The sequence below is a fragment of the Pyrgilauda ruficollis genome, unplaced genomic scaffold (assembly GCF_017590135.1).
Source record: "Pyrgilauda ruficollis isolate IOZ18807 unplaced genomic scaffold, ASM1759013v1 scaffold14, whole genome shotgun sequence".
NCBI classification, from domain to species: domain Eukaryota; kingdom Metazoa; phylum Chordata; class Aves; order Passeriformes; family Passeridae; genus Pyrgilauda; species Pyrgilauda ruficollis.
This window is the reverse complement of record NW_024512543.1, coordinates 5,831,490-5,851,258: the sequence shown is the minus strand read 5'-3', so window position 1 is coordinate 5,851,258 and position 19,769 is coordinate 5,831,490. Positions and strand designations below refer to the sequence as shown.

Here is a 19,769-nt window from a genome sequence, read left to right as displayed (position 1 = left end):
TTTTTATTGACTGAAATAATACTAAAGCCTCAGGATGGGTTTTGTAAATGTTTCAGTGGCCTAAGCCAAATTTTAATGCACCCCCTGCTGTGATGTGCACTTCCTCCAATATTTTTCATCTCAGGTGCAACTACTTTCAAGTGCTATCATATGAAACAACATAGTTATGAAGAATGTCCAATTTTGGAAATTTTAAGTGATGGTTAATTTTATTTAATATTTTCTGATTTATCCCACAGTGCATGCATGCATTTTTATGGGATATATAAGCTTCATGTGATGTACAAGCATGCTTTTTTGGAGATGAGCAGTCCTGAAGAGGATGAAGAATTATGAAAGACACACATGGAACAGCTAGCTATGAAAACCATCCTTCTTCTCCAAGCTCAGAGTAGCTGTCAAGTCACACATACCCCAATATTTGGGCTAGGTATATGCCACACAGCACAGAAGGACCACTGCTATGGAACAAGCAGGACACAAAACACACCACATGCACTCCCCCTGAGCTGGGAAAGCACAACACAGACACAGCACTTGTGAGGAAGGTGAGCAGCTGCATGATGTGAACTGAACAGTAGCTTGGCTGCAGCAGAGGACAGTGATACACAAACACCAGCAGTCCTCACTCTGTACAGTGCCTATAAATGTCCTTGGTTATTTCTAGCATGTAACACTTAACCACTCTTGGGCTTATTCTTAACAAAACTTGCAGCCTATTACATGTATTTAGGTGTAGGCATCTGCAGATGCACAGAGAGATATATTGAATATCTACTGTTTAAAATGTTTATTCTGATTGCTTTCTCTTATTTCTTTGATGACCATGTCCTATTTGATTAATCTGCTATCCCCCTTGTCCTCTGCAATCAAATCCTTTAAACTTCTGCTATGCAAGGTGTTGCTTTGCATCTTTACAACAGGCAGAAAATTGCTACACTTCAGGGAGCTGATTTTCATCTTCTCCTCCCTCATCCTTCTCACCATTTGAAAGGTAGGAAGCTGGATGCAGTAAAGGAGCAAAAGGGAGGGAGGTGGGAGCTGCGGATGAACACAGCATAAGAGTTTGACTCCTTAACTGGGTTAATTTGTCTCCTGGCAGGCACGTAGAAAGCTTAAGAGAAAGCTACAGGAAAAAAAGTAATTGCAAGACATGCGCTACTCATGTAATTGCTGACATGTCTAATGCTGTTATTCAGGGCAGCTTTGAAATACTTGACTTCTTATTGAGGGATGGAGGGATTACATTTCCACTGGGTGCAATTTGAAGAGAGGCATAAAAGAAGGAAATATAAGATATTATGAAGAAGCCTAGTCTTGACTCGAATTAGTTTAAATGCAACTTGTTCAGAACAATTGATTTTTTATGATAAATAAATGGATTTGTATGCCCAACCAACTTTTATTTGGCAAGCCAGTTTCCGCCAAGCAATTGCTAAACTGTTGAATTTATTGTGCAGCATCTGCTCTTTAGAAATATGGAAAACCATAAAAAATTATAGAGTATGCACATATAAACATATGTCAATTTTAAACTATGAGCATATTCTTTATATCCTTCACAAATCTGTAAACACCCAGTATTAATTTGGATATTGATTTAAATTTTGGAAATGTTTTTGTTTGTCTGTTAGTGGCTTTTGTTTGCTTGTTTTAACTAAATAGACTAATTGATGCTTAGCAGAAGATTGAAGTTGGTTTAGATTTGGGACTATCTACATCTATTAACTGAAACAGAGCCAGTACCACTTTTCAAGTGTCCTCTTTTTCAAAGCAGAACTACAGAGGAAAGACAGACTATCTAGAACAAAACTACCCACATGCTGAGGGAAATCTGTATCAGACTCAGTCCTGCAGTGAAAGCCCTGTGTTAAGGTGATGCAAGCAGCTGGACAGACAGCCTGAGGAAGCCAAATCTTTCGGTAGTCATCTCATGGAGGCTTTGGTCCCAATGACCATAGTTTCCGTAAGGCACCAAGGCAAGTTCTGCCCCTGAAAAGAAGCATCAAGAAAGCAAACGTTCTGCCCAAGCACTCAGCCTTGCAGCCTGCTCCCCAGGCCCTGCTAGGTGATGGGTGCTGGCTCTTGCCACCATTGCCAGTCCTGAACCTGTTCCCCATGCCACAACAACCTTTTTTTTTTTGCACTGTTCGCCTGAACAGGGGCCTTTCAAACTCTGGACATGAGAACTTATTTCTCCCGTGGGCCTGTGGCTGCTATATCTGGATGAGAGATGTGCTTGACCTCCTCTGAAGGGAAAAGGCAACAAACACCCTCAGGATGGCCCCAAGGGAATTTCTCAATTCTCAATTTCTCAATGGGTGTATAAAGTTCTCCAGCAGAACTTGACTGTTTTGAACTACATCATCAGGGAACATTTTCAATAATAAAGTCTCTCTTTCACAACACCATGGGATTTCCATACTTCAGCCAAATGCATTTTCTTTGAGTAAGTGACATTCTGATGTGTTCTGGGACAACTCTATGGGCACTTGCCAAGACACATGCTGGCTTCTTCAGACAGAGACACACAGCAGTTTAAACTTGGTTTAGCTCATGAGTCTCTAGTAGCGACAGGCCATCTGGCACATTTCAGTGAAACTGGCACTTTCTGCTGGGAGAGGTCCAGGGCTTATGTAAGACAGACATGGCAGGACAGGAGTGAAATGCCCTGGCAGGGCTGTGTGCACTAAGCTTGCATGGCAGCACTCAATCCAAGCCAGCAAAGCCAGGATGTAACTCATCAATCCACCCACAGCGACAGAGGCAGCGCTGGGAGCAGAGCAGGAAGACAAGGAATGCTGGGGTGAGGCTCAGGAGCAGTGCAGGAGCAAGGGACTGGCCATGGGACTGCTGCTGGGAGGAGGTATCGTTCCAAACGGAGCTGTGGGGAAAGCCATGCTTGAAGTCAGGGGGTATGGATCAGAATGAAGGTGTATCGAAACCTCTTGGGAGGTGGGCAGACTAGTGCAAAGATTTTAGACTGCATGTCTCCTTTGGATTATGGCAGCAAAGATGCTCATACACAGGATCAGACAGTTCACAAAACAGGAGAATCTGCAATGAGGTTGGGAATGTGTGGCAAACTGGGAAGCGTGAAGGAGGCTTTTTGTACTGAAAAGCTCTGCTGTTGCAGCATTGACTTCCTTCTGACTTGTTTTGGCAATGTTGTATAAGACCAAGTCTGAACCAGTGGGAGAAAAAAGTATATGTGTTTGGTCATCCTGCCAAGAATGAGGTTACTTTTAAGATGCAGTTACATGAAAATCAAAAAGAAGATAAGAAAGCCACGTTTGTTTCTGGTTAGTATAATGAGATGTTCCTACAACAGTCTGATAACTGCAAAAATAGAATTAACAATTCATCTACAGAAACTAAAGATTTACTGAGAAAATTTTTCCTCACTAGATCAGAAATGTGCAACTCCATTTATTGCAGCAGCTGCCATTATGTGCATTGGCTGACAACACATTCTGGGCATGCATCACAGCACTACTCAAAATCTGCCCTCAGGCATTCTTCTCTATTCCATACTCTAAACTGAACATTGGACAATTTGACACATGCACACAGGTGCCACACAGACTGGTCCCATCCTACATCTCTGTGGCTTGCCCATAAAAGTGAAAATGTAACCAAGAAGATAATGGTGTGATGTGTTCTCCTTTGACTGACCTACTGAGAGCCAAAAGACTGGGAAGGGGATAGGAAAATCTACTTCCAGAGCAGATTGAAATGTGTCTTTGGCACAGCATACCTGCACAAATTCATCATACATTCAAAAAAAGTTTTTTAATCCTTTTTCCCAGATTTCTGTTGCCAAGAGAGGACCATTATTGATAACTCCCTGAGGCTTCTTCTCCTTGTGTTACCCAATACCTCATTCACACCTAAGGCATCAGGACAGATGAAAGGAAAACAGAGATGAGCAGTTCTCTCCCTGGTATTCAAACTTTAAATCAAACACCCACTTTGTTGTACTATAAACAGAGCTGCCTGTTAGGTGCACCAAGGCACTCCTGTAGTTTTTTTTTTTCCTTTAAGATTTTATATTTCTCCTGTGAGAAGCAATTACAATAGAAGTGTCAAGGAAAAATAAATCCCTGTTAATCACAGTCACTGTGAGCCTGCCAAGTAAATCACATCTCAGCATTGCTGTTCCATTTCTCAGGTAGAAATAAAAAGTGTGTGAGAATCCCATGGTCTAGAATTGAGCTCTTCCCAAGAGGAAGTACAAAATTTTTGAAAATACGAGTTCTTCTCCTGTGTTCATTACATTGTGTGGAATTAGACAAGCAATAAAACTGAGTATCCACTGACCATAAGAGTAATTCAGGTTGGAAGGATTCTCTGAAAGTTGTCTAGTCCAACCTTCACACAAAGCCAGGCCAAACGAACAGTTAGGTCAGACTGCTCAGTTCATCTGGGCCCAGAGGTTTCTGAACAGCTGCAAACCACTGGTTCCACAGCTCCTCTGGGACACTGGGCCCACGCTCACCTGCTCTGAACATAAACAACTTTCTTCCTATATGTAAATCTAGTTGGGATTTCTTTCCCTGCAACTTACGTAGATTGCCTTTGGTACTTTCAACATGCACTTCTGAGAAGAATCTGAACCTGTCTTTGCAGCCTCTCATTCCCTTCAGCTTTTCCTTCCCCAGACTGAACAAACCCAGTGCCCTCAGATTCCATTCAAATGTAGGCGCTCCTGCCTCTTCACCTATCTATTACAGTCAATCACTAATAGCATACATACTTTGCTTTTGGTTTTGGTCTAAAAATAGGCAGGTCTATGCATCTGAAAGGAAAAATAACAAATGGAGAAAACTTTGGGCTGTCCACTGGGCTGTTATTTTCCCATACTTTTCAAATTCAGAGGCTTCATGAACTGTCCATGGGAGCTGCCTACAAATCACCTGAAGAGAATGGTACTGAGCTTGTTCCCCTCGAAATATAAGATTGAGAGAGGTTTTGTTCTTATTTTATCTTTATCTTTTCACAGTTCTCTGTGTTGTGAAAACCAGCCATTTCAAGATGATGCAATTGCAGCTGATGTTCCAGAACAGGGAGCAGTTTCCATCAAGCCAGAGAACTGCTAACCATGGTTTAAAAATCCTGTGAGGTCTCCTATTTCCTTTTGAGTAACACGCAGTGTCTTGGTGACTAGATGGATTACCTTTTTAATGCTATGAATTTTAACTAGAATTTCAGAAACCTCTTGTAGCTGAGTCAATCTTAAGACATCCAGTCTATGTATTGCAGACTTGAGCTTATGGGAATGAGTTTTCAAATCAGATAAATGGTCATTTTCCCCAGGAACCTTCAGGAACACTACTACTGAGTCAGGGAAAACAGGTACCAGAAACCCAAGTACAAATCCTCCATACAATTTACATCACCCAGAATAAACTCATCATCTATCAATGGCAGAGGTCTTTCTTGCATTGGTACAGAACTCTGCCTGGAAATACGTGGACGAATGGTCTTGTGCTCTGACTCCCCGTTTCTGCACCATCCACACTTTTGTACACGGAACTTTAACAAAGCAGTACACATGCATAAAAAGTATTTCACATTCCTCTACCTGTGATCACAGTCCAGTAAGAGTGTTTGGGTGCAAGCAAGGAAACAATTTCAATTTTTTTTCCAGACCTCTTACTTAAGATTGTCCTACTCCTGTCATAGGGAATGACTCTGACTGGTGATACTTTGATATGTAACATTTTTTAATAACTCACCCCAAGGAAATATAAATGCTTGTTTATTAAAACAGAACAAAGGGATCTTTGTTCAGGTGTAAGGAATCTTACTTCAGCATGTAACAGAACAACATATAGAAAAAATAAGCAGAGGGGATTATTTTTTCCTCACATCCCTTCTTTTTTGTGGCTTTAGTATGTTTGTTTAGAGCCAGCAAGTACCAGCTCACATTCTCTTCTCTGCCATTTGCAGTTCTTACCAGTGACCACGCTGGGGATTTTGGACAGAAAGCTCTTGACAGTGCGGATGGGAACTCCACCTGTTTTGTCATCTTGCATTCTCGTAACGATGTCTTCAATCTGTCAAAAGAAAGGAAAGACTTTGTGATTTATGCAAAATGGTGACTTTAACACTTATATACCATGAGTGCTTTGGTGCCCTGCAGGTAGAATGGGTTTCAAATATACCATGTGTATTACTGCACAAAAACAGAGACGCTGCTACCTGCCCATTAGATTCACTTTGAAGACAACAGCTGCAACTGTGCTTTTTTTGCTGGCCAGGGGAGATAGAAAGGTGGTGTTTGCTCCACAGATGAGCTGGACTGCACTTCAACCAGTTTAAGGAGGTTCACATCCAGTCCACTTTCCCCTCTGCCCCCGCATTAATTTGAATCCTCAATACTGTTACCTTGGGAGAGCTTCATTTTCCCAAGGATCCCAGACAGTCACCAACTTTCTATGGCTTGAGAAGAGTCTAAGGTAGAACAGCTGCAGGAGGACTTCCCCTGCCTCTTTTTTTTGGCTAGAATGCTACCTGTCCCATGGTCAGCACACAAAGTAAATAACCAAAAGTAAAACAATTATAGGGGAAAACTCATTGGATTTTCAAAGCCAAGCTACCTTTTAGTTCACAGGCACGAACATAATCTATCACATACAGAAAGATACACTATCATCTTCAAAAGCCATGGCAATCAGAGGATCCAATTACTGGGGGAAGGAGGTTAATCCTCCTCCTGCTTACTCTGAAATGGGAAGGGATTTTTGTTTCTTTTGAGGCTACTTGCCATACATTTATTTGAAGGCAGAGCCAGGGACAACAAAAACTATAAGCACAATACAGAAATTTAGTATCTCCAAAAACTCCTTTCAAGTTAATAAGGTCTCAGAAGCCCAACAAAAATAACCCCAAAGCTGTTGTCTCTGTTAGCTCAAGCAGTCAACAGTACAGCCCCCACTTGCTGCTGTTGACGGGTGGCTCAGGGCAGCCAGACAGGGAGCACAGCCCTGATTTTACCTAAAGATTGCCTCCTCACAGATGCTACAAAACAGAACCACAGCAGAGAGGTTACAGGATGAGAGCACAGCCTCTCTGTCTCCGAAAGGCAGCCTAGAGCTCAACATGCTCTCTTCATCTCTGGGAAGCCACTTCATTTGCATACGCAAGTGAGTTTTTTTTCACAGATTTAACACCTACATTTAAAAACAAGTTTAATTTCAAGCCTTCCCGAGGTGGTAAGAATCTCCCTGCCAACTTCAGGCACTGAATTTGATCCCTGTGTTTTTAACCTCAGGTTACCACTTAACTGAACTGTTCGCACCTTGTTTATATATTGCTTTTAATTTAACACTTCCTGAACAAATTCTCAGTAGGAATGAAATCACAAAGATGAAAATATCCTGGCATTTTCAATATATTACATGAGCTTTGGGTACTTAGACAGTTAATTTGTGATAGAATAACAATACTTTCTCCACAAACGAATCACTATGAAAATTAATACCACTTTTCCCTTTTGCCAGAGCATTATGCAAAGTTGTTTGCTGATCAGAGCACTCGGCTTTTTTCCAGTCTGAGGATATCTGGAGAAGTAACTGCTAATCTCTGATACCTGGAGAGGTAATTGCTCTGCTAAAGAGTTGAAAAAAGCATTTCATTTTGTGGAGAGGAGCCTGACAGCATCCCTTGTTATCAGCCCAGACCTGCAAGGCTGCAGCACTCCAGCATCAGACCTATGGGGTGACAGGGCAGCTCAGTCACCTGCGAAGTGTGGACACAAAATCTCAGGATGGGTCAGGCCAAAAAAGACCACAGTGGCTCATCTGGTGCAACCTCCCTGCTCAAGCAGGGTCATCCTAGAGCACATGGCACAGGATTGTGTCCAGGTTCTTGAATATCTCCAGTGAGGGAGACTCCACAACCTCTCTGGACAACCTGTTCCAGTACTCAGTCACCCACACACTAAAAACACTTTTCCTCATGTTCAGGTGGAACTCCCTGTGCATCAATTTCTGCCCTTTGCCCCTTGTCCTGTTGCTTGGCACCACTGAAAGGAACCTGACTCCATTCTGAGTCTTACACTTCTTCCAGGAAGGTCAGCAAGACTAAGAACTGTTTCTGCAAGGCAATGAAAATCCCTCTGTGTTACCAACTACTTATGTGTCTTCATCTGTATGTACTTGTAGCTGACATTTTCCATGCATATTAGGAGAAAACCGCTCTGAAATGTGCCAGGAGTACACCATGTCTTCAGGAACACTTCAGGGCACAAGAATCAAGCAGGCACTAGTGTCTCAAATGGGGCCATTAATTTCAGTTACAATTACAAATACCTACTGCATTTTTCCCAAAAGGCTCCTTCTTACTCTTGTCTTCTAGCCTGACTACACTAGTGGCACTTACTGCTCTCCTTATTTCAAATTGTTGGATGTTTCTCTTCTCCTTCCCTTTCTACTCAAATGCCACACCTCCGTTCTCTCCTGTCCTCTCATCTGATCGAGACATGAATACATGGCATCCTCCTACAGCCTGCCCAGAATTTTCACTCTGCTACCCAAGAACCCACAGGATTACAACCCCCTGGTTGTACATAATCTTTCTATTCCCAACATGCTTTTCTTGTGCTCTCCAGCAAATTTCTGCCCTGCTCAAAGACGACAGCATGGCATATTCAAAGAAAAACGTGATGACAATTTTATCCTTTCTTAAAGTTACAATCAAGTATTAATTAAAATATTAAAAACCTGTGTCTAGCAACGTTTCCAGGTTTTGTTCAGCTCTCTGCAAATAGGAGATCTGACCCTTTACACCCGCCTTTGTTTTGCACCCACCCAATAATTGCAGATACAGTATCTGCACGCCAGATCCACTCTGGATCCAAATTCCTGCTGAGCTACGGAAATATTTCATAAAATAAGTTCTGTAGGGACAAAGCAAGAAAAAAAGTGTTCATTAGAGCTTCAAGCATGGAGGAAAACAAAGAGGGCAAATGAAGTGTGAAGGTCACTTTCATGAAAGCTTTTAATCTTAACTTTTAAGAGATTTACCTAGACACTCAAGCACTAATGACTCTCCCTTCAGCTTCTGCATGTTATTAAATATCCCTTAGGCTTCCCTCGTTGAAGCCTGGGAATGAGAGTCCTTGGACAGATCATTTCATCGGGCTAGGAGGCAGCAAAAAGTGCAACAAAGCATTCCTCATTTATCTCTCCTAAATGAGCAAGCTTCAGTGAACTAATTTCTGCCCAGCAAAAGTCATGGTAAGAATGAGCAATACTTTTTGGTTTTTTTTTTTTTCCCTATGCTGGGGGTCACCGCTATTTCAATCTAGTCTCATTTTGTAAAGGGAATTGTTATTCTTCCATCCAAGTAGATTCTGGATCAGTATCTCCACAAGAAAGGCAGAGAAATTAATGTATCTGCTGTCACTGTTAGCTATACACTGTAATGTATGCCTAACAAACTAGATCTGCTTTTCCTCCTGACTGGTTGCTGACAAGTCTGCTCCCTACATTTATCCAGAATGTTTTTATTTCTCATTATCCCACTCTAAATGTACTGAAAAGGGCCTCTGGCTTCAGGACCACATTAGTGGAGACATAAACTACTGCAGGTAGTTTATAAGAGGTTACCAGCATATTCTGTTACACAGAATGTGATGGGAATGTAATGCATATATTGCTAGTATTTATTAGACCTTCTTTTCCAACATCAGCACTTTTGCTGGCCTAAGGGGGCTGAAGGCACAAAGTAGAAGACCTTGAATTTCTGTCAGAGTGAAAATGTCTATCACTGGAAGATGAGAAGACCTTGTTCTGAGGCAGGACAGAACATAAGATGACATTTGTTGATGCATTAGAATAACTAAGTCATAATACAACAACAAATGTAACAACCACAGCCTGACAACTTTGGGTCAGTGTCACCCAACATCCCATTACCATTTAAGAGGGAAAACAACTCTCAACTTTGCAGTAGCTTTTCTTTCTCCCAGCACCAAGGCAAAGCAGGCACCCCTTCTGCAGCAAGTTAGCACACACAGCCTTGCTGAGCCCTGGTCAAGGCTGGCCTTGAAGGTGACACACTGAGAGAAGGGCAAGTTACACATGGAGAAGAAAAGCCACCAGTTCCCACCTCCTGCAGCCCCACACCCAGACACACCAGCAGCTAATGGAACTCCCTGGCTCAACTCAGTTGTGGCTGGGTGACACATAATGAGGTCAGAGGCCCTCACAGTCCCATTTTTGCATTTTCTTTTGTGAGTTAGTGAGGAAAACAGTGCCCTTTTCATATTCTAGCATTTGAGTTAGATGTACATATTCCTTTGGACCCAGGAAAGCTCCTGCAGTCTATTTCTGAATATTTCAGTATGTACCAGGTGCCTGTCTGATTACTCACAGCAGCTACCCTACCCCTGGGGCCTCCTGTCACCAGCTAACCTGTGGCTGGAGAGTCTCCAGGCATCACTCATCAGTGCCAGCATTAAATGTATACGGTTAGAGAGCACTGTGCAGTTGCAGAGATCCTCTCTGACCTGGCCAATGACAGCTCTCATGCGTATTGGGGGAGCTGGATGGTACACGGAGCAAAGGATCAGTCTGTTAGCAGCTAGCCTGATGGCAATGATTACAAGCACATTTGATCTTTTCACTGAAATACAAGTTTAAAAGAGCCTGTTTCTCACAGTGCCAGCTCTTACTCCCATAAGTGCCTCTGACACTACCAGTGTGCCTGTGCATTCTGCACCTGCTGACTCCTGCCACACAGCCCACACATGCACAGACAAGGAAAGTTAATTTGACAAGATGCCTGAAGCCAACTTGCTTCACTGGTCCAGACAATTTCACTCTGCTCAAAAAACAAGAAGAAAAAGCTGAAAAATAAGGGCTATACAGCTCCCTTTGGCACCCTCAAGGGAGAAAGAACAGCCTTGCCTCTGAGACAATGCTGGAAAGCAGCAGAGCAGCACTGATGGAAAATTGTGGTGTGGCCTTCAGCAGTCAGCATCATCTGCTTCTGTCCCAGTCTCATCTCCAGCGTAACAGAGATAATACTGAACTAGACAGGGGTGCTGAGACTTAATTCAAAGAAGTCCAAGGACTTGGGATGCCTCGAATAGCAGATGCCACACAACTATGAAAGATATTTCCGACAACCTTCCACAGTCCCAGGAAAATCAAATGGCAGCAGAGCACAGATGTGTCAGCTGGCAGGGCCATTTGGCTGCTTCCCACCTGACCAACATCCAGTGATAGCTGAAGTCAGGCCACTTGTGGAACCTGTGCTCTTCCTAATGGAGTTCCCTCTGCTTCTTTTCAAATTTCAGAGCTTATTTCAGAAAAAGGCAGAGTATACCACATATCTCCCTCAATTTTGAGTGTGCTTCACAAAGTGTTAACTGTGATCTTGATGTTTATTGGGCTGGTGAAACACAGCTAATAATGTCACCTTGAAAACAGTAACATGCTTTAGCATTTATATATCTCTACTGTCAATAGGAAGGTACCAGTGAAGAACAACCACCAAGGCATTTGTCATGATTAACTGTCTGCTGCTGCTAATCCAGCTAGAGCTTCACAAAAGTGAGCATCTACTCACAAGTCATCACATGGAGGGACAGGTTTCACCACGTCAATTGGATTATACAAAACAATCCCTAGGGAAAAACTGTGACACTTAGCTGCTGAGGTGCAGCACCAGAGTCTGGAAAGCACCAGGCAGCAGTTTTTTGATCAGACCGTGCCTCCCCTAACACAGCCTACAGTGTCAGCTCTGCACAGCACCCCCAGCTCAGGCCTGGTCTGAGTTACAAGAAAACATAGTCATGGAAAATGAGAGCTGGAGCTATTCCCCTCAGGCACTATATGCACAGTTGGAAAACAGGGTTTAATATTCAGCAGGAAAAAAAAGCATAGCAAATTAATTCAGCAAACAGAGATTCTCCAAACGAGCTGAACTAATGCAATTTTCTCCCTCCCCAAAAATCAAGCTTTTAGCCCATCAGTGTCAACAGTGAGAAGCAGAAGACATCAATGTGTCAGTGTTATGCAAACTCAATTTTTCATTAAAAACATTTTGACAGACAACTCCCGATGAGCTCAATTTCTACATGAGCTATAATTGCTTAAAAGAGGAAGCTATTTTGGCATGTTAGAAAGCTGTGTAAAAATAAAAAACTTGCTTATTGATTGTGCTACTGTAATTACAGTTGCAAATGCTTGGGCCTCTGTTCTACTATGTATCGTAACAGAAATGTCTTGTGAACAGTGCTGCATTTTTTCCCCATGCTTTCTACATTTATGGCAAAGATGCCACATATATGCACATAATCAGCTTGAGAGATCTTACACCATTGAAAGGATAGCTGCTCTAATTAGAAACCTTCTAAGGCTAGCTCCAAAACAGACCAAATATTTACTTTGTTCTATAAGCAGAAGTATTAAGCTTTTCAAAATAGTAGGAAAGTATCATAAATATCCAGTGAAAAGGCAATATGAATATTAAATAAAAACTCAGTGGAAACCAAGGGGCCGCAGAAGTGTTACAGAGGTGTGAAGAAAGCCACACTTAAAAACAAATACTACCTCTGCCACACAGTATTTATTGAATGGATGAGGCTTTTATTTAACTTACACACTATGCAAACCGATGCACAGAAAAACACATAAATGCAAAGATTATTTCAGGCAGGAAACCTGTAGAATGGAATGATCTACACACTGTTTCTCAGTGTGTCATCTGAATTAAAGGAATCACCACTTTGTGGGAAAAAAAGGACAAAGTTAGTCCCTGTGTCCTTTTAACAGTGCTGCTAAGGGAAGGCACTGGTGCTGGCACCATTTGGGCTGTTGGTATCTGCCAGCTTGTGACAGAATGGAACCTCCCAGACCATTTCTCACAGGTCACCAGTCACCTTGTACTAACTGCATCTGACCATGCCATCCTCAGCAAGATTTGAACAGATAAACCTGAAGTGCTCTACAATGAATATCTGCAGAAAGAAGACTGAATCAAAACAAAGCAGCAGCATGGGTTGAAATATGAAGATGTGAAGTTATAACAAGAAATCTAGAGCTGCACTGCTGGTAACATATGCACCATAGTCCCCATATAGCAAGAAGTGTTTGGAGTAGCTTGGAATAGATGCTTTCCTTTGATGTGGTTTACTGAAGTCACTGACTGCAGGGACTGACAGCATCCTGCTGCCTCGCTCCAGCCAGGGTCCGACGCACAAGCTGCCATGGAAACAGTAGAGATTTTCTCTTCTGTTGCATCACTGCCCTGAATGTAAAACCATGCAGGTCTCCAGACTGCTCATACAGTGACGAATGAGGAGCGGAGCAGACGTCTACCACAGCCCTCATGGGGATACTGCAGCAGGGCAGGACGCTGTACAGGACCTGCCAGAGCCCTCCCATGCACACAGGCAAGGCACTGGGTGAAGCCCATTAACCGAATCTCAGGAATGCTCAGAAGCAAATCTGTGACTCTGCTGCCATCCAGAATAACCCTGCACAAACCAACTTGAACTGTCAAATTCCAGAAGTAAGTTTAGTTTCAACAGCTTTGATTTTGCCAGGTCTTCTTTTGGAGGTTAGCTCCCACACCCTGAATTTCACTTTGAGTTCTGGCCATCAATTAATCATTCTCATGTAGGACAAAGCTATGCTGAGCCTTGGGGGTTTTTTATTCTAAAACAATTGAGAAAGTTTCTGAAATCTTAAATCTTCCAGCAACACTGGGTTGAGTCTCCAATTTGTAACATTATTCAAGGACAGTTATTCAAGCACTTTTAAAGCAGCACATAAGAATCTTAGTATTACACTGTGGTCTGTGCCTGAGCTGGCATGAGAAAACAACACCTCATGTGATGATGAACTGAAGATTTATAAACACAGTCCTCAAAGAAAAGCTCACTTTCCTCTGGAGCATGAAATATAGGGCACTTCCAGACAGAAAAATGCCAGTCAATGGTGGGTCACTAATCTTTTCCATGCAGGAACTTGCAGCCCCCAAATCTTGATAAAGTGAAGAGCTGATTACTGCAGCCAGATCACTTCAAACCAAATCCACAACGCCAAATGAACTCACATCCACACCATTCCAAAGCCAGGAATTGGACAATATTCTCATGGCCCATCATCCTACTCAGGAACTGGAATCACAGAGCTGCCCACCTCCCATCCCAACTGCTTGGGGGAGGCAGGGGAGGCAAGGACTACCCCAGCCTCCTTCTTCCAGCTCCCCTGGCATGTGACAGTGACCCTTCCAATGCAACAGGGTGCAAAAGGCCATCCCTGAGTCTGGCAAAAATTACTTTAAACAATCCTGAGCAAATGTAAAAAGACATGTTGTTCCTCATGAGTGTTTTCTCCCTTTGCTACAAAATGCAGCAACTGTTACCTAACTGCTCTGAAGTATTTCATTAAATACATTATTTATTGCAATGAGATACAGATGCATAAATATTAAGCAGATAAGAAGGTGGGATGCAGTTGGTAGATGCTCAATCAGGGTTTTGGCATTGCTACCGCTTTCTTTAAATATCTGAATAATGATGAGCATTCTATCACCTCAAACACTCAGGGAAGGCTGTGTTGTTCTCTGGATCACACTTTTTAAAAGCAAAATAGATTTTCTATGCCACTAACAAATCTTTAACAGGGAGCAAACTCTGCAGTTGAAGGGGGAAAAATTATCTGCTGCATTCCTGACCTTATTCTGCATATAGGGGAAGAAAACAAAAAACCCAGTCCAATTTAAAGGAATGTTTTCTACTTAAAATGGTATGGTCTGAATTTCAACTTTTTTAGGCAAAACAAGATGAAACTAAGTAGGACAAACTTGAGAATATTATTATTTAATAAAAAATGCAGTGTACTACCATTTACGTTCTTTTTGCAAAGCTGCATAAGGATGTTCCTAACTTCTCCCACAGTAGTGAAGATACTTGGAGCCATGCAGGAAATAGTTTGCAAGTTATTTCTGGTATGAGACACAAAAGTTGGGGTTTGTTGTTCTTGAAGGGAAGACGTAGCACTGGCACCAAATCTCTACCATTACCTTTCCTAATGAACTGATGAGGGAAACTATCCAGCATATCTCTTCTTTCTATTCTGACAGGCTTCTGTGGCTTAGCTAAAATAAATTATGCAGAAATATATATACTTGCTCACAAACCCAAATGTTTTTCTTCAAAACAACAACAAAGTGGGGCTTCAGGAATATTTTTCTACCTTTTTTTCCCGAGTATTCCTCTGTGACACATAATACTGTGACACATAATACAGTGTGACAGGTCATTTCATGCATCATTTAATTCTTTGCACTGCAAAGTGCCCTACCACAGTAAAGACAAGCTACATCCCTCTTGCCTCCAAATGCTCTGGACAATACAAAGCAGACAAGTTCATAAACTACAGGAAAGAAAAGAAATCCTACTCACTCACAATCAAAAGTTTCTATTTGGTTTCTCTTCCTCTCCTTGAGATAGTGTCACCTTGTAATTTCTAATATTGTTTTTACACATAAAAAATAAAAAAAAAATACTCAGGAATAAAGGGCAAAGACAAAGAAAAACCCATCAAAGTTTCCACTCAGGATGAAAAGATACCACTACATAAGAAAATGTAAATTTTTTGAGTTTCAGAACAGAGGTAGAGGCTTTGCGAAGATTTGTCAGAGAGTGAAAGAATGAAGATTTAATTATTTTTTATACCTCTAAATCCATATATTTTCTTCATATTGCTTTTTAATACCTTTTAAATACATCTATTAAAAAAAGAGATTGGTTTGTGACCACAAATACATACAAGATTACCAGTTTTGGAAACACCTTGGTTTAGCCCACGAAGAGACAATGTTGAAGAGTTTAGCACTGTGAGACTTTCTGTACTAGCTCTGGGAAGGAGTTCCAAACAAAAAGCATCCCACTGCTGTCCACCCACACCATGGCTAAACACTACAAAGTACAGATGCAATTTTCTTAGTGAGGTTATAACATTTGGGCAGTTAGCAATTATCAAAGAAATGTTTTTCAAGTACTTTACTTCACTCTCTGAGCAGTACTAAAATGAAAAATATTAAGTAAAATTTAAAATCTGAGCATTAATCAAAACAGATTGCATATTGTCTGACAAAGGTTATCTTCATTTGGCAATTCATTTATTCAAATATGCTAAATTATGCTAAAAGGAAAGTTTGCATAACATAGGACTCGGAGAGGTTCTTTCACTGAGCCACTCAAGTGCTTTGGTCCTTGACTTTGATAGCAGCTATTGCTAGAATGAAACACCCAAACCTCACAGATTGCTCAGTAGAATGCATACATTAAGAGTGCACATGATTCTCATAACATGATCATCAGTACAGGACTTGCTAATATTTTCATGCACTGAAACTACCATTTATTATGCCAAGATCGACTGGTGCTTTCCCTTTGGCAAAGAAAATGTTGCAGATCAAACAGTAGTTATGAGTTCTGCCACAGCTCAATTACAGTCCTCACCATGGGTGAAGTTATTTACTTCAGCACCAATTTTATTATTTATTCAGTAGTTCCATTCCTGTTAGTTCTGAACTTTTTAGTAATGATATTGCTAAAGACAAAAAAAATGCATAACACCTTAGAAAAAGAATAATTTTCCTTCTTCATATAAAAAGAGTTATAAATTTCACCTCCCCACTCCTAAAGTTTTCCTTCCCAATTCCTGTTAATAATAAATCAAAGAACACATTGCAGTAAACATGTGGCAGTTAATAAAAATGATGCCACATCAGCTTTTTTTTTTTTTTAAATCTCAGCCTCAAACTGCTGTTTGATTCAACTCTGGCACTTAATGCAGCTAATGCACAAATGGGGCTCTGCTGTTTTAACCCCCTATTTTAAAATACTTTTCAAAAATTTTCTGACAGGAATCATAGGTGTCCCAACCCTGCAGAACACTCATGCACTTTTCTTGAGCAGAAATGGCTAAAAATGAACCCTGCCAGACACTGATTTTAAAGACTTCTACCTCTTGACACCTAACCAGTATTTTTCCTAATTTGAGGGGAGGATGAGGAGGAATTACATGTGGACTGGAAGTCAGAAACTCTGCAAAGAAAGGTATTGCTTACTTTTGGTACTTTATGATACAATCTTCTCTTCAGGGCACTGTGTAAGAGACAACTGAAGACACAGCTCACAACACAGAATTGCCCAGCAAGAACCCAAGGCACTCTTGCCTGCCTCTCCTGCCAGCAGACAACACAAAAGGTCATCTCTGGCCCTGTAATGCCAACTTACTGTTTTATTCACTGGGAAAGGACAGGACAGAATAAAAAGAGCAGACACTGCATCCTGTGGCTACAGCCTGGTGGCTGTTCCAACATGTGAACACGGCAAATGAGGGAGAGTGAGCTGCCTCCAGAATACAAAACATCCACTTACCCTTTCTTATACCACTGTCATATGATATCTGTATCTAAACATGGGTGGATTTCTTTCCTTTCAAATGAAGAAAGCATTTGCTCCGGAACATAAATAGTAAATAATCCTTTTGCATTACATACATAAGTTTTCTCATGGATTTTGTGTTCAATTAGCTCTGTTTTCATGGTGTGGAGTGAAAACATCTAGCACAGGTAATAACACCATAAACATACTAAATTTTATTATACAGGAGCAACTGGTCTACAACACGGTTTTGACTTCAACTCCACCTTACTTTCCCAACCAATGGCTTCTGTACTAGTATATTTTGCTTGTAGAATATTGCTTGATTAAAGAAAAAAATGTTAAACACCTATACATCTCAGCTGTACAAGAGTGGTTAGCCAGAATATCTTTTTCGCTACATTTTTAATGTTAATGCTTGATGCCAAAAGATGGAATTGTTAAATACATAACTATGTTACAAGAGTTGATTTTTTTTTAAATTGTAGAATGGCAGCTGAGAGATAGATGTGGTATTTGTTTGCAGTTCACATGTATTGAACTACTGAAACAGAGTAACATACTAAGAACAACACATAAACATGAATTTTGAGCACCTAGAATTACAATATAAATCACAGATCATATTAAAATTATTTGCCTTCCTCATTCCAGGATAGAATGAAAGTAATTTTACACACAGATGGGAAATATATTTAATGGTTTTCTAAATAAACTGGGATCATTGTTTTATGATGCTTAAGTTGTTTTCCCATTGCAGCTTTCATAAAAACACTTAGGATCCTCAGAACTGTGAGTCTGACTTTTAGATACAAAGGAATTACACGTCAGCATGCCTGACTTGTACCCCTATGCTTTTAAATCTTATTAGTGCCAACTCTGACACTAGTGTTTCATGGTAAATCATTAGCAAAAGCCTGTAAGGAGGTTTCACTTTGCTACAAAATCATCTTCCCATGCTATAAAATCGTATTCCTACCAGTTGAGGTCATTGAAGTGTTAATTTATTCATTATTGAGGCAGATTCAAAGCCTACCTATTCTATAATTTTCTTTTTCTAAGGTATTATCTCCCAAGTTTTTTCTCTGTTCAACTACAAAGCAACAAAAGTAGCTCTGAAACAGGATTAAAAGTTATCTAGCATGCTTTCCAGCAATTCGTGTTTCAGTGCACTAACTTTTTGTAGCAATACAGCTAGAGGTTGATCAAAAAAAGAACAGAAACAAGAGTATGATAATCATTCTTGTTGATAAGAACAAAACTTGCACAAAGAAATTTATTTAGTATGTCCTTGTCTCACAAAAAAATTACATTTTTAACCATAAATTCTACCCTAAACTAAAACTCTGTAGTTCTGCAGCAGTGGGTTGAGCTTCTGTAACTTTTTTTTTCCAACTCACATAGCAAGAAAAAAACCATCAACAAAAGAACTCAAGAAACTTACTCCAGAGTATTTTTTCCTTTATGTTCCTCCCTCCTCAGCAACCTGTTGTACCCCTTATCCTTCCCGGTTTGATCTTCCATCCAACTGCCAGATTCTGTCCCTAAGCCTCCACTACCTCCTTCCTTCATTTTTGCAGTTGTCCAAGGACTTGTGAGGACACACAGCACTTAAGGGCTAAGTGCTGTTTGCATTGAAATATGGTGCCACATTTCACTCTCCTTCATTTTTCCACACATAAAAACTAGATAAGCAGCTCAGGAGCCTTCTGTCTGAAACCTTTCCTGGGGAAGGAGAGGAGCACAGTAACCATGAGTCCTTTCAAACTGAAAGCCAAATGTGGTAGCTCACACCAGTGCTGCAGTGGATATCTGCTCCCTCCTGGAATGCAGCTCTGAGGCAGAAGATGGTGCTGTGACAGGAAATGGTAGGTGGAAAAAACACTTCTGCAGCACCAAAGGTGCAGCCACTCCACCCTCAGTCACAGGGAAAGAGAATTGACTTGGTCTGCCTGTGTCCAACATCAGGCAGCAGAAAAAACCATGGCTGGGCTCTGGGCTCAGTGCTGCTGTACACTCTGCTTACTGGATTCTTGAAGCTTATGATGCTATTAGTCTTTGTCTATTACCAGAGGAGATTGGCACAAATCAATAAGCAAAGCCTTTGTTTAGTGTCTGTCCCTTTAATTAGCTGAACACCATAAATAGACGTTTCTCATTTAAACATCTTGATTATAGACTTCTGGGGCACTTTGTTCCTAACTTGCTAACAGAGAGCAGATAAAGATGTTTAAGCTACAACCTCGCTTTGATGAAGATTTTGCATTTTGACCAGCTCCTGAAGCCAAAAAGTTATTATGTTTTTCAGGTAGATTGAGTAATAAGCCTTTCAGTAAGCTTCAGTAACGCT

General features: G+C 41.1%; 1 protein-coding gene across 2 annotated transcripts in view; it reads right to left on the bottom strand.

Annotated features, from left to right (window-relative positions):
• The window catches only part of RGS6 (regulator of G protein signaling 6), a 258,804-nt gene that overhangs the window by 95,113 nt on the left and 143,922 nt on the right, over positions 1 to 19,769 (bottom strand). For both annotated transcript variants that reach the window (XM_041460004.1, XM_041460005.1), the window contains exon 3: positions 5,960 to 6,059. In XM_041460004.1, the coding sequence (XP_041315938.1) occupies positions 5,960 to 6,059 (100 nt within the window). The remainder of the gene's footprint in view (positions 1 to 5,959; positions 6,060 to 19,769) is intronic.